A 13,854-nucleotide genomic window follows, 5' to 3' on the forward strand; every position below is an offset into this window, starting at 1 on the left:
CCCTGTGTTAATGAGGTGAAACACACGAGGACACCAGCCCCTGTGTTAATGAGGTGAAACAGATGAGGACACCAGCCCCTGTGTAATGAGGTGAAACACATGAGGACACCAGCCCCTGTGTTAATGAGGTGAAACACATGAGGACACCATCCCCTGTGTTAATGAGGTGAAACAGATGAGGACACCAGCCCCTGTGTAATGAGGTGAAACAGATGAGGACACCATCCCCTGTGTTAATGAGGTGAAACAGATGAGGACACCAGCCCCTGTGTTAATGAGGTGAAACAGATGAGGACACCAGCCCCTGTGTAATGAGGTGAAACAGATGAGGACACCAGCCCCTGTGTAATGAGGTGAAACACATGAGAACACCAGCCCCTGTGTTAATGAGGTGAAACAGATGAGGACACCAGCCCCTGTGTAATGAGGTGAAACACATGAGGACACCAGCCCCTGTGTTAATGAGGTGAAACAGATGAGGACGAGTGGAGTGGAGAGTGGAGTGGAGTGGAGGGGAGAAGAGGTACTGTGGGTTAGAGAGGAGTGGAGAGAGGTACTGTGAGGTAGAGAGGAGAGGAGAGGAGAGGAGAGGAGAGGAGAGGAGAGGAGAGGAGAGGAGAGGAGAGGAGAGGAGAGGAGAGGAGAGGAGAGAACACAGGTAGGGCAGGATGGGTTTAAGAAGACAAGTCTCCACTTTACACGTTATGTACATATCAGTGTGATACATGGATGTGTTAAGAGTGTGTCTAAGCCTATGGATTACGTGTGTGTGTGTGTGTGTGTGTGTGTGTCTCACCAGGCGAGGTAGATGTAGTCCTGCTCTGTATACTAGGACTGATGGGTCCTCCTCCTCTGCTGGTGAACGCCTGGACTCTGATGTCATAGGTGGTGTCATGTTTCAGTCCCTGGATGATCATGTGTGTCCCCAACGTCCTGTTAAGACAAGATACGTATGTCATTTTGCAGAGACTATTTTCACACAGATGTGCTTTGCGTCATAATAACAACGATAACAATAGATAAGTTATATTAAGCACTTTCCATAGAACCAATAACAGAAGCATAGAACCTGTAGGACAGGGGGACAGTACAGGGGGACAGTACAGGGGGACAGGACAGGGGGACAGTACAGGAGGACAGTACAGGGGGACAGTACAGGGGGACAGGACAGGGGGACAGTACAGGGGGACAGTATTGAACCAATAATATACCGAACTATGTAGTACAGGAGGACAGTACAGGGGGACAGGACAGGGGGACAGTACAGGAGGACAGTACAGGGGGACAGTACAGGGGGACAGGACAGGGGGACAGGATAGAACCAATAATATACCGAACTATGTAGGACAGGGGGACAGTACAGGGGGACAGTACATGTGGACAGTACAGGGAGACAGGACAGGGGGACAGTACATGAGGACAGTACAGGGAGACAGGACAGGGGGACAGTACAGGGGGACAGTACAGGGGGACAATACAGGGGGACAGTACAGGGGGACAGTACAGGGAGACAATACAGAGGGACAGTACAGGGGGACAGTACAGGGAGACAATACAGAGGGACAGTACAGGGGGACAGTACAGGGGGACAGTACATGGGGACAGTACAGGGGGACAGGACAGGGGGACAGGACAGGGGGACAGTACAGGAGGACAGTACAGGGGGACAGGACAGGGGGACAGTACAGGAGGACAGTACAGGGGGACAATACAGGAGGACAGTACAGGGGGACAATACAGGGGGACAGTACAGGGGGACAGTACAGGGAGACAATACAGAGGGACAGTACAGGGGGACAGTACAGGGAGACAATACAGAGGGACAGTACAGGGGGACAGTACAGGGGGACAGTACATGGGGACAGTACATGAGGACAGTACAGGGGGACAGGACAGGGGGACAGTACAGGAGGACAGTACAGGGGGACAATACAGGAGGACAGTACAGGGGGACAATACAGGGGGACAGTTCAGAGAGACAATACAGAGGGACAGTACAGGGGGACAGTACAGGGAGACAATACAGAGGGACAGTACAGGGGGACAGTACAGGGGGACAGTACATGGGGACAGGACAGGGGGACAGGACAGGGGGACAGGACAAGGGGACAGTACATGGGGTACAGGAGGACAGTACAGGGGGACAATACAGGAGGACAGTACAGGGAGACAATACAGAGGGACAGTACAGGGGACCAAAACAGAAGCAATAACATACAGAGCTATGGAGGACAGGGGGACAGTACAGAGGGACAGGACAGGGGGACAGTACATGAGGACAGTACAGGGGGACAGGACAGGGGGACAGTACATGAGGACAGTACAGGGGGACAGGACAGGGGAACAGTACAGGAGGACAGGACAGGGGGACAGGACAGGGGGACAGTACAGGGGGTCATTACATGGGGACAGGAGAGGGGACAGGACAAGGGGACAGTACAGGGGGACAATACAGGAGGACAGTACAGGGGGACAGTACAGGGAGACAATACAGAGGGACAGTACAGGGGACCAAAACAGAAGCAATAACATACAGAGCTATGGAGGACAGGGGGACAGTACAGGAGGACAGTACAGGGGGACAATACAGGAGGACAGTACAGGAGGACAGGACAGGAGGACAGTACAGGGGGACAGTACAGGAGGACAGGACAGATATAAGCCTTCGGAAGTTATGGTTTTTATCCTCAATAATTTCCTGATACAGTAGCAGTCTGGACACACCTACTCATTCAAGGGTTTTTCTTTATTTTTACTATTATCTACATTGTAGAATAATAGTGAAGACATCAAAACTATGAAATAACACATATGGAATCATGTAGTAACCAAAAAAGTGTTAAACAAATATTAATATATTTGAGATTTGAGATTCTTCAAAGTAGCCACACTTTGCCTTGATGACAGCTTTGCACACTCTTGGCATTCTCTCAACCAACTTCATGAGGTAGTCACCTGGAATGCATTTCAATTAACAGGTGTGCCTTAATTTGTGGAATTCCTTTCCTCCTTAAATGCATTTGAGCCAATCAGTTGTGTTGTGACAAGGTAAGGGTGGTATACAGAAGATAGCCCTATTTGGTAAAACACCAAGTCCATTTTATGGCACGACATCATATTATGAATATATCATCATTCTACAATGTAGAAAATAGTCAAAATAAAGAAAAACCACTTTAAATTAGCATATACTGTACATTCAATCAATCAATCAATCAATCAATGGATCAATAGTGAATAGTACCTGTTGGTGCTGTTGGTGTGGCTGTTGATGTCTCTGTACACCACAACATACTGCAGTATCTTCCCATTCCTCTCAGACAGCTCCGGGGGATCCCACGCCAGCTGGGTGGTCGACGTGGTCAACCTAAACGGTAGCGTGTGTTAGTAGTGCACCCTGCCTATTGGCTGTCGGTAATCTAGTCCTACGAGACGGGCACACGTGAAGTGATATCGTTTAGACACACCCCTCATTATTCACAGACTCAGAAATAAACACCAAGAACAAGGAGGATTCTATCTACCGGATATTGGTATCACACACACACGCGCACGCGCACACACATATGCACAAACACAAACACAAACACGTACACACACGCACAAACACAAACACGTACACGCACACACACACATGCACACACACGCACACACACACATGCACACACACGCACAAACACGTACACGCACACACACAGATGCACACACACGCACAAACACGTACACGCACATACACACATGCACACACACGCACAAACACGTACACGCACACACACACATGCACACACACGCACAAACACGTACACGCACACACACACACACGCACAAACACGCACAAACACGTACACGCACACATGCACACACACACGCACAAACACGTACACGCACACACACACATGCACACACACACGCACACACACACATGCACACACACACACGCACAAACACGTACACGCACACACACACAAACACGTACACGCACACACACAGACACACACGCAGGTACGCACCCTGTCACGCGGAGGTTTAAGGGGTACCCGCTGGGCACGTCTTCCTGGGTGCTGATCTCCTTGACGTAGGCGTCTCCGAAACCAGCGCGGTTTTGTGCGCTCAGACGGAACACGTAGGTGGCGCCCTTGTGCAGTTCGGTGGCGGTGTAGTGGTCGTCCGTCCGTTTGAATTTCCGTGAGGTGTACGCCTGGATTTAATTAAAGTGGATTTTATTTTTTTTGGGGGGGGGGCAGTAAATAATACATACAGTGTCTTCGGGAAAGTATTCAGACCCCTTGACTTTATCCACTTTTTGTTACGTTACAGCCCTATTAAAGAATGGATTAAATAAATAAAAATCCTCAGCAATCTACACACAATACCCCATAATGACGAAGCGAAAACAGGGTTTTGAGAAATTTTTGCAAGTTTATTGAAAATTTAAAACAGAAATACCTTATTTACATTAGTATTCAGACCCTTTGCTATGAAACTCGACATTGAGCTCAGGTGCAGGTCCTGGACGTGATTTGGAAAGGCACACACCTGTCTATATAAGGTCCCACAGTTGACAGTCCATGTCAGAGGAAAAACAAAGCCATGAGGTCGAAGGAATTGTCCGTAAATCTCCGAGACAGGATTGTGTCGAGGCACAGATCTGTGGAAGGGTACCAAAACATTTCTGCAGCATTGAAGGTCCCCAAGAACACAGTGGCCTCCATCGTTCTTAAATGGAAGAAGTTTGGAACCACCAAGACTCTTCCTGGAGCTGGCCGCCCGGCCAAACTGAGCAATCGGGGTAGAAGGGCATTGGTCAGGGAGGTGACCAAGAACCCGATGGTCACTCTGACAGAGCTCTAGAGTTCCTCTGTGGAGATGGGAGAACCTTCCAGAAGGACAACCATCTCTGCAGCACTCCACCAATCAGGCCCTTATGTTAGAGTGGCCAGACGGAAGCCACTCCTCAGTAAAATGCACATGACAGCCCGCTTGGAGTTTGCCAAAAGGCACCTAAAGACTCTCAGACCATGAGAAACAAGATTCTCTGGTCTGATGAAACCAAGATTGAACTCTTTGGCCTGAATGCCAAGCGTCATGTCTGGAGGAAACCTGGCATCATCCCTACGGTGAAGCGTGGTGGCAGCATCATGCTGTGGGGATGTTTTTCAGTGTCAGGGACTGGGAGACTAATCAGGATCGAAGCAAAGATAAACGGAGCAAAGTACAGAGAGATCCTTGTTGAAAACCTGCTCCAGAGCGCTCAGGACCTCAGACTGGGGTGAAGGTTCACTTTCCAACGGACAACGACTCTAAGCACACAGCCAAGACAACGCAGGAGTGGTTTCTGAATGTCCTTGAGTTGCCCAGCCAGAGCCCAGACTTGAACCCGATCAAACATCTCTGGAGAGACTTGAAAATATCTGTGCAGCGACGCTCCCCATCCAACCTGACAGAGCTTGAGAGGATCTGCAGAGAAGAATGGGAGAAACTCCACAAATACAGGTGTGCCAAGCTTGTAGGCGTCATACCCAAGAAGACTCAAGGCTGTAATCACTGCCAAAGGTGTTTCAACAAAGTACTGAGTAAAGGGTCTGAATACTTATGTAAATATGATATTTCAGTTTTACATATTTTATACATTTGCTTAAAAAAAAAATATATGTTTTTGCTTCGTCATTATGGGCTATTGTGTGTAGATTGATAAGGGGAAAAAACAAAAAATTGAATACATTTTAGAATAAGGCTGTAACGTAACAAAATGTGGAAAAAGTCAAGGGGTCTGAATACTTTCCGAATGCACTGTATGTCAATACCATGTGCCTTTGATCTCAGAGAATCGGACTGAAAGCAGGAATTAAAGGGGAAGTTGAAACCGAACCAACGATTACAGTTCCACCTTGGCCCTATAGGCTACTTTCACGGTGAGGAAGTTGAAACCGTAAAACATCAAGTTCAAATCTCGAAAAATCCCTTTTAAAACACACTTATTTCCAAAGTGGTCCTTTGTGGACCGTATTCATAAAACCGTCTCTATGCGCTGGTCTAGAATCAGGTCTTATCCATGCGATCATATTCATTATGATCTAAAAGGGTCCGGAACTGATCCTAGATCAGTAACTCTGGAGATGCTTCGTGAATACAGGATGGTAAAAAGGACATCTACCGTGTCCTCTTGGAGTCTGTACTGCAGCAGATAGCCCATCAGTTCTCCGACCATGTCTTTAGGAGGCTGCCACTGGATCAGGGCGGTGTTGCCCATAGTGGTGCTGATCATCATGGTGGGGCGACCCGGGACTGGGGGGGGGGGTAAAAGAAAATATATGAGGAAAGCTTCATACATCACAGACGGACACCTCAGCCATACAGTCTTGTCCAGTTTGTAAAACACAGACGGACACCTCAGCCATACAGTCTGTCCAGTTTGAATAACACAGATGGACACCTCAGCCACCCCCCAGTGGCCAGTAACGGTATCTCACCCCCCAGTGGCCAGTAACGGTATCTCACCCCCCAGTGGCCAGTAACGGTATCTCACCCCCCCCCCCCCCCCCCAGTGGCCAGTAACGGTATCTCCCCCCCCCCCCCCCCCCCAGTGGCCAGTAACGGTATCTCACCCCCCAGTGGCCAGTAACGGTATCTCACCCCCCCAGTGGCCAGTAACGGTATCTCACCCCCCAGTGGCCAGTAACGGTATCTCACCCCCCCCCCCCCAGTGGCCAGTAACGGTATCTCACCCCCCAGTGGCCAGTAACGGTATCTCACCCCCCAGTGGCCAGTAACGGTATCTCACCCCCCAGTGGCCAGTAACGGTATCTCACCCCCCCCCCAGTGGCCAGTAACGGTATCTCACCCCCCAGTGGCCAGTAACGGTATCTCACCCCCCAGTGGCCAGTAACGGTATCTCACCCCCCCAGTGGCCAGTAACGGTATCTCACCCCCCCCCCAGTGGCCAGTAACGGTATCTCACCCCCCAGTGGCCAGTAACGGTATCTCACCCCCCAGTGGCCAGTAACGGTATCTCACCCCCCCCCCCCCCAGTGGCCAGTAACGGTATCTCACCCCCCAGTGGCCAGTAACGGTATCTCACCCCCCCAGTGGCCAGTAACGGTATCTCACCTGCTCCAGTGGTGGTGATGACTTTAGCTTTGCTACGCGCCCCGTCTCCCTTGGTTGTGTAGGCTGCCACGGTAACAGAGTAGGAGGTCTCGGAGTGCAGACCAGTGATGGTGGCCTCCTGAGAGAAGCAACATATGGTCAGGGGTTAGGGGTCAAGGGTTAGAGGTCAGGGACTAGAGGTCGACCACACAGACTGTGTGTGAGCGACACGTTCGCCTTACTCCATGTATCCAAAAACGCCACCCCCTTAGACAAGAATGCATCGACACTGACACACACACACACACACACACACACACACACACACACACACACACACACACACACACACACACACACACACACACACACACACACACCTTTCTCCATCCACCTTAAGTGTCTATGTTCATGCCAATTCGGGAACATTGAAAACATGTATTTTCCATCAACACTGATGTCTAAAATGGAGAAAGGTTTTTAGAAGGCACTGTGTCTGTCACCATAAAGCCAAAACACACACAGACCCAGAGAAACAAACAGAGGAACCAGAACTGAACAGCACCCATGTGTCAGTGTTCATACCTGCAGCCTTGGGTTTAACCTGGGTCATGTTCAGTAGGGCACAATGTATCAAAACATTTAGCAACAGAAAATGAGCGATTAAAATGTATGACCTGAAATAATGCAACAGAAAACACTGACACACAAGGTGGACCGGAACAAACCGGTAACAGAAAACACTGACACACAAGGTGGACCGGAACAAACCGGTAACAGAAAACACTGACACACAAGGTGGACCGGAACAAACCGGTAACAGAAAACACTGACACACAAGGTGGACCGGAACAAACCGGTAACAGAAAACACTGACACACAACCAGGGATTCTGAAGCTTTGGAACTGCAGCGAGCGCACACACACTGACACACACACTGACACACACACACACACACACACACTGACACACACACACACACACTGACACACACACACACACACACACACACACACACACACTGACACACACACACTGACACACACTGACACACACACAATGACACACACACTGACACACAATGACACACGCACACACACACACACACACTGACACACACACTGACACACACACACACACACACACACACACACACACACACACACACACACACACACACACACACACACACACACACACACTCACACACACACACACATATGCACACCCACACACAAAGACACACACACACGCACACATGCGCACACGTGTCTGTGTGTGTCTGTGTGTGATTGAGTGCTTTGTCTGTCTGTGTGCGTGTGTGTGTCTGTGTGTGTGTCTTTGTGTGTCTTTGTGCGTGTTGTGTGTGTGCGTGCGTGTGTGTGTGTGTTTAGCTCTATCAGCCTGCAGTCTTCTTCTCGTATTCTCTCACTGTGATATTTGCCTAATGCCGTTTCTCTAACTAATCAACGGTTTAATTTCCTAATCATGGAAGAACATTTAACAGTCTATATAAACCTGGAGAGTGTGTTTTTTTTTTACAGTCTTTCTAAGTTGTCTCTCTGTGCTCCCTCATCAGCCATAAAGAGAGACTGGAGGAGACCAGAGAGAGAAAATTGCGAATTTTCTGAGAAAACCTTTTAACTTTTATAGAGAGCCAAGATGCAATTACTGTAATCACCCAGAATGACTTTTTTACCGCCTGACTCAGTGATCTGGGCTGTCTGGGAAAAGTCACATGGGGATTCTTAGGACTGTTTCGGTAAAGGTTTGCTCTACCTGCTACGCAGGGACCGAGACTGAAAAACACAGCTTCTATCTCGAGGCCATCAGACTGCTAAACAGCCATCACTAACTCAGAGAGGCTGCTGGCTACGTGGAGACCCAGTCACTGGCCACTTTAATAAATGGATCACTAGTCACTTTAAATAATGTCACTTTAATAATGTTTACCTATCTTACATTACTCATATCACATGTGTATACTGTATTTTATACCATCTACTGCACCTTGCCTATGCCGCTCGGCCATCGCTCATCCATATACTTATATGTATATATTCTCATTCACCCCTTTAGATTGGTGTGTATTAGGTATTTGTTGTGGAATTGTTAGATTACATGTTAGATATTACTGCACTGTCGGAACTAGAAGCACAAGCATTTCACTACACTCACATTAACATCTGCTAACCAATGTGTATGTGACCAATACAATTTGATTTGTTTTGGACCTAATGCTTTAAGTAACACTAAAGGATATCAGTGACACACACACACACACACACACACACACACACACACACACACACACACACACACACACACACACACACACACACACACACACACACACACACACACACACACACATCCACACATCCACACATCCACACACATGTAGGCTAGGTGCCTGTGTGTACATGGCTGCATCTGTGTGTGTGTGTGTGTGTGTGTGTGTGCTCGCGCATCTCGGATCTCTGGAGATCAGAGTCGTCCCTCACAGGGGAGTGGACCTGGTGGTCATCTAGGATCTCTGGAGATCAGAGTCGTCCCTCACAGGGGAGTGGACCTGGTCGTCATCTAGGATCTCTGGAGATCAGAGTCGTCCCTCACAGGGGAGTGGACCTGGTCATCATCTAGGATCTCTGGAGATCAGAGTCGTCCCTCACAGGGGAGTGGACCTGGTCGTCATCTAGGATCTCTGGAGATCAGAGTCGTCCCTCACAGGGGAGTGGACCTGGTCGTCATCTAGGATCTCTGGAGATCAGAGTCGTCCCTCACAGGGGAGTGGACCTGGTCGTCCTCTAAAACATTATTATAATGTGCTGCATTATAACACCATTATGAGTGTGTGTGTGTGTGTGTGTGTGTGGTGTGTTTAGATGTTATTGTTGTTACATAACACACCAAGTAAACCACACAGTTAGTCCATCACCATCTTGGTCATTGGGTTATAATGGGGTTAAAGTATCAAGTGGTTTATCAGCAAGCCCAAAATAGAGGAAAACACACACGCACACACACACACACACACACACACACACACACACACACACACACACACACACACACACACACACACACACACACACACACACACACACACACACACACACACACACACACACACACACACACACACAAACTGAGCATTCCTGATGGTCTCAACGCAGCTGATGGGGAGAAAGAAAACCTTCCCAACACAACCCAAACCAGAACCTTCCCAGCACACTGTACACACTAGAGTTACTCACATACTCTGTGGACTCCTCAATATTCCACTGATGGGGGAGAGAGAGAGGGAGAGACATATGGGAGAAAGAGGGGGATGGAGGGATGAGTAACAGACAACACAACAGAAAAAAAAGATATGCCTTTTTTCCCTCTACAGACAAATGTGGGTGTCAACAGTGTTATCACACATTAGAGAAAGAGAGAGAGAATAAAGAGACAGAGAGAGAGAGACAGAGACAGAGACAGAGAGAGAGAAAGAGAGAGAGACAGAGAGACAGAGAGAGAGAGAGACAGAGAGGGATATAGACAGAGACAGAGAGACAGAGAGACAGACAGAGACAGAGAGAGAGAGACAGAGAGAGAGACAGAGACAGAGAGAGAGTAGAGAGAGAGGGATATAGACAGAGACAGAGAGAGAGAGAGAGAGAGAGAGAGAGAGAGAGAGAGAGAGAGAGAGAGAGAGAGAGAGAGAATAAAGAGAGAGACAGAGACAGAGAGAGAGAGAGAGGGAGGGATATAGACAGAGACAGAGACAGAGAGAGAGAGATAGAAAGAGATATGGAAAGAGAATGTAGAATTAAAGAGGTGTGCACCTTGACTCCTGAAGGCCTCTACTTGGAGCAGAGCGGTAACTGACAACAGTCTGGGACTGAACGCTGACCGGTTCAGGAGTAGATGTCCTGCCTCGTTACCCATGCTGTGTACCAAACAGAACCCTATTCTACATGCTGCAATACTGTTGACAAGAGTCCTATATAGGGAATAGGGTGCCATTTGGGACTTTGCCCTAGTCTGAATTAAATGTATCCTTTTCAAAAGCTGCTCACCAAGGACAACAACATTCAGAGAACTGTACAGAGACACAGTCACATTCCCCTGCTGCTACCACTCTACCCTGCTACGCTAGCCCTGTCCCGTCACATCCCCCTGCTGCTACCACTCTACACTGCTACGCTAGCCCTGTCCCGTCACATCCCCCTGCTGCTACCACTCTACACTGCTACGCTAGCCCTGTCCCGTCACATCCCCCTGCTGCTACCACTCTACACTGCTACGCTAGCCCTGTCCCGTCACATCCCCCTGCTGCTACCACTCTACACTGCTACGCTAGCCCTGTCCCGTCACATCCCCCTGCTGCTACCACTCTACACTGCTACGCTAGCCCTGTCCCGTCACCTCCCCCTGCTGCTACCACTCTACACTGCTACGCTAGCCCTGTCCCGTCACATCCCCCTGCTGCTACCACTCTACACTGCTACACTAGCCCTGTCACCTCCCCCTGCTGCTACCACTCTACACTGCTACGCTAGCCCTGTCCCATCACATTCCCCTGCTGCTACCACTCTACACTGCTACGCTAGCCCTGTCACCTCCCCCTGCTGCTACCACTCTACACTGCTACGCTAGCCCTGTCCCATCACATTCCCTGCTGCTACCACTCTACACTGCTACGCTAGCCCTGTCACCTCCCCCTGCTGCTACCACTCTACACTGCTACGCTAGCCCTGTCACCTCCCCCTGCTGCTACCACTCTACACTGCTACGCTAGCCCTGTCCCATCACATTCCCTGCTGCTACCACTCTACACTGCTACGCTAGCCCTGTCACCTCCCCCTGCTGCTACCACTCTACACTGCTACGCTAGCCCTGTCACCTCCCCCTGCTGCTACCACTCTACACTGCTACGCTAGCCCTGTCCCATCACATCCCCCTGCTGCTACCACTCTACACTGCTACGCTAGCCCTGTCACCTCCCCCTGCTGCTACCACTCTACACTGCTACGCTAGCCCTGTCCCATCACATTCCCTGCTGCTACCACTCTACCCTGCTACGCTAGCCCTGTCCCATCACATCCCCCTGCTGCTACCACTCTACACTGCTACGCTAGCCCTGTCACCTCCCCCTGCTGCTACCACTCTACACTGCTACGCTAGCCCTGTCCCATCACATCCCCCTGCTGCTACCACTCTACACTGCTACGCTAGCCCTGTCACCTCCCCCTGCTGCTACCACTCTACACTGCTACGCTAGCCCTGTCCCGTCACATTCCCCTGCTGCTACCACTCTACCCTGCTACGCTAGCCCTGTCCCATCACATTCCCCTGCTGCTACCACTCTACACTGCTACGCTAGCCCTGTCCCATCACATTCCCCTGCTGCTACCACTCTACACTGCTACGCTAGCCCTGTCCCATCACATCCCCCTGCTGCTACCACTCTACCCTGCTACGCTAGCCCTGTCCCATCACATCCCCCTGCTGCTACCACTCTACCCTGCTACGCTAGCCCTGTCCCATTCCCCTGCTGCTACCACTCTACACTGCTACGCTAGCCCTGTCCCGTCACCTCCCCCTGCTGCTACCACTCTACACTGCTACGCTAGCCCTGTCCCATCACATTCCCTGCTGCTACCACTCTACACTGCTACGCTAGCCCTGTCCCATCACATTCCCTGCTGCTACCACTCTACACTGCTACGCTAGCCCTGTCACCTCCCCCTGCTGCTACCACTCTACACTGCTACGCTAGCCCTGTCACCTCCCCCTGCTGCTACCACTCTACACCGCTACGCTAGCCCTGTCACCTCCCCCTGCTGCTACCACTCTACACTGCTACGCTAGCCCTGTCCCATCACATCCCCCTGCTGCTACCACTCTACACTGCTACGCTAGCCCTGTCACCTCCCCCTGCTGCTACCACTCTACACTGCTACGCTAGCCGTGTCCCATCACATTCCCTGCTGCTACCACTCTACCCTGCTACGCTAGCCCTGTCCCATCACATCCCCCTGCTGCTACCACTCTACACTGCTACGCTAGCCCTGTCACCTCCCCCTGCTGCTACCACTCTACACTGCTACGCTAGCCCTGTCCCGTCACATTCCCCTGCTGCTACCACTCTACCCTGCTACGCTAGCCCTGTCCCATCACATTCCCCTGCTGCTACCACTCTACACTGCTACGCTAGCCCTGTCCCATCACATTCCCCTGCTGCTACCACTCTACACTGCTACGCTAGCCCTGTCCCGTCACCTCCCCCTGCTGCTACCACTCTACCCTGCTACGCTAGCCCTGTCCCATCACATCCCCCTGCTGCTACCACTCTACCCTGCTACGCTAGCCCTGTCCCATTCCCCTGCTGCTACCACTCTACACTGCTACGCTAGCCCTGTCCCGTCACCTCCCCCTGCTGCTACCACTCTACACTGCTACGCTAGCCCTGTCCCATCACATTCCCTGCTGCTACCACTCTACACTGCTACGCTAGCCCTGTCCCATCACATCCCCCTGCTGCTACCACTCTACCCTGCTACGCTAGCCCTGTCCCGTCACATCCCCCTGCTGCTACCACTCTACACTGCTACGCTAGCCCTGTCACGTCACATTCCCCTGCTGCTACCACTCTACACTGCTACGCTAGCCCTGTCCCGTCACATCCCCCTGCTGCTACCACTCTACACTGCTACGCTAGCCCTGTCCCATCACATTCCCCTGCTGCTACCACTCTACACTGCTACGCTAGCCCTGTC

At 50.7% G+C, this 13,854-nt stretch overlaps 1 protein-coding gene across 20 annotated transcripts in view; it reads right to left on the bottom strand.

Moving 5' to 3' along the window:
* Positions 1 to 13,854, bottom strand: part of LOC139550147 (receptor-type tyrosine-protein phosphatase F) — a 498,277-nt gene that overhangs the window by 85,163 nt on the left and 399,260 nt on the right. For 12 of the 20 annotated variants that reach the window (XM_071360808.1, XM_071360817.1, XM_071360810.1 and 9 more), the window contains 6 exons: positions 10,345 to 10,371; positions 7,108 to 7,225; positions 6,155 to 6,285; positions 4,011 to 4,198; positions 3,245 to 3,367; positions 797 to 933 (listed from right to left, as the gene is read on the bottom strand). In XM_071360808.1, the coding sequence (XP_071216909.1) occupies positions 797 to 933; positions 3,245 to 3,367; positions 4,011 to 4,198; positions 6,155 to 6,285; positions 7,108 to 7,225; positions 10,345 to 10,371 (724 nt within the window). The remainder of the gene's footprint in view (positions 1 to 796; positions 934 to 3,244; positions 3,368 to 4,010; positions 4,199 to 6,154; positions 6,286 to 7,107; positions 7,226 to 10,344; positions 10,372 to 13,854) is intronic. The other 8 variants (XM_071360813.1, XM_071360818.1, XM_071360811.1 and 5 more) reach the window with 1 other exon arrangement.

The sequence above is a fragment of the Salvelinus alpinus genome, chromosome 23, assembly GCF_045679555.1.
Source record: "Salvelinus alpinus chromosome 23, SLU_Salpinus.1, whole genome shotgun sequence".
Lineage (NCBI taxonomy): Eukaryota > Metazoa > Chordata > Actinopteri > Salmoniformes > Salmonidae > Salvelinus > Salvelinus alpinus.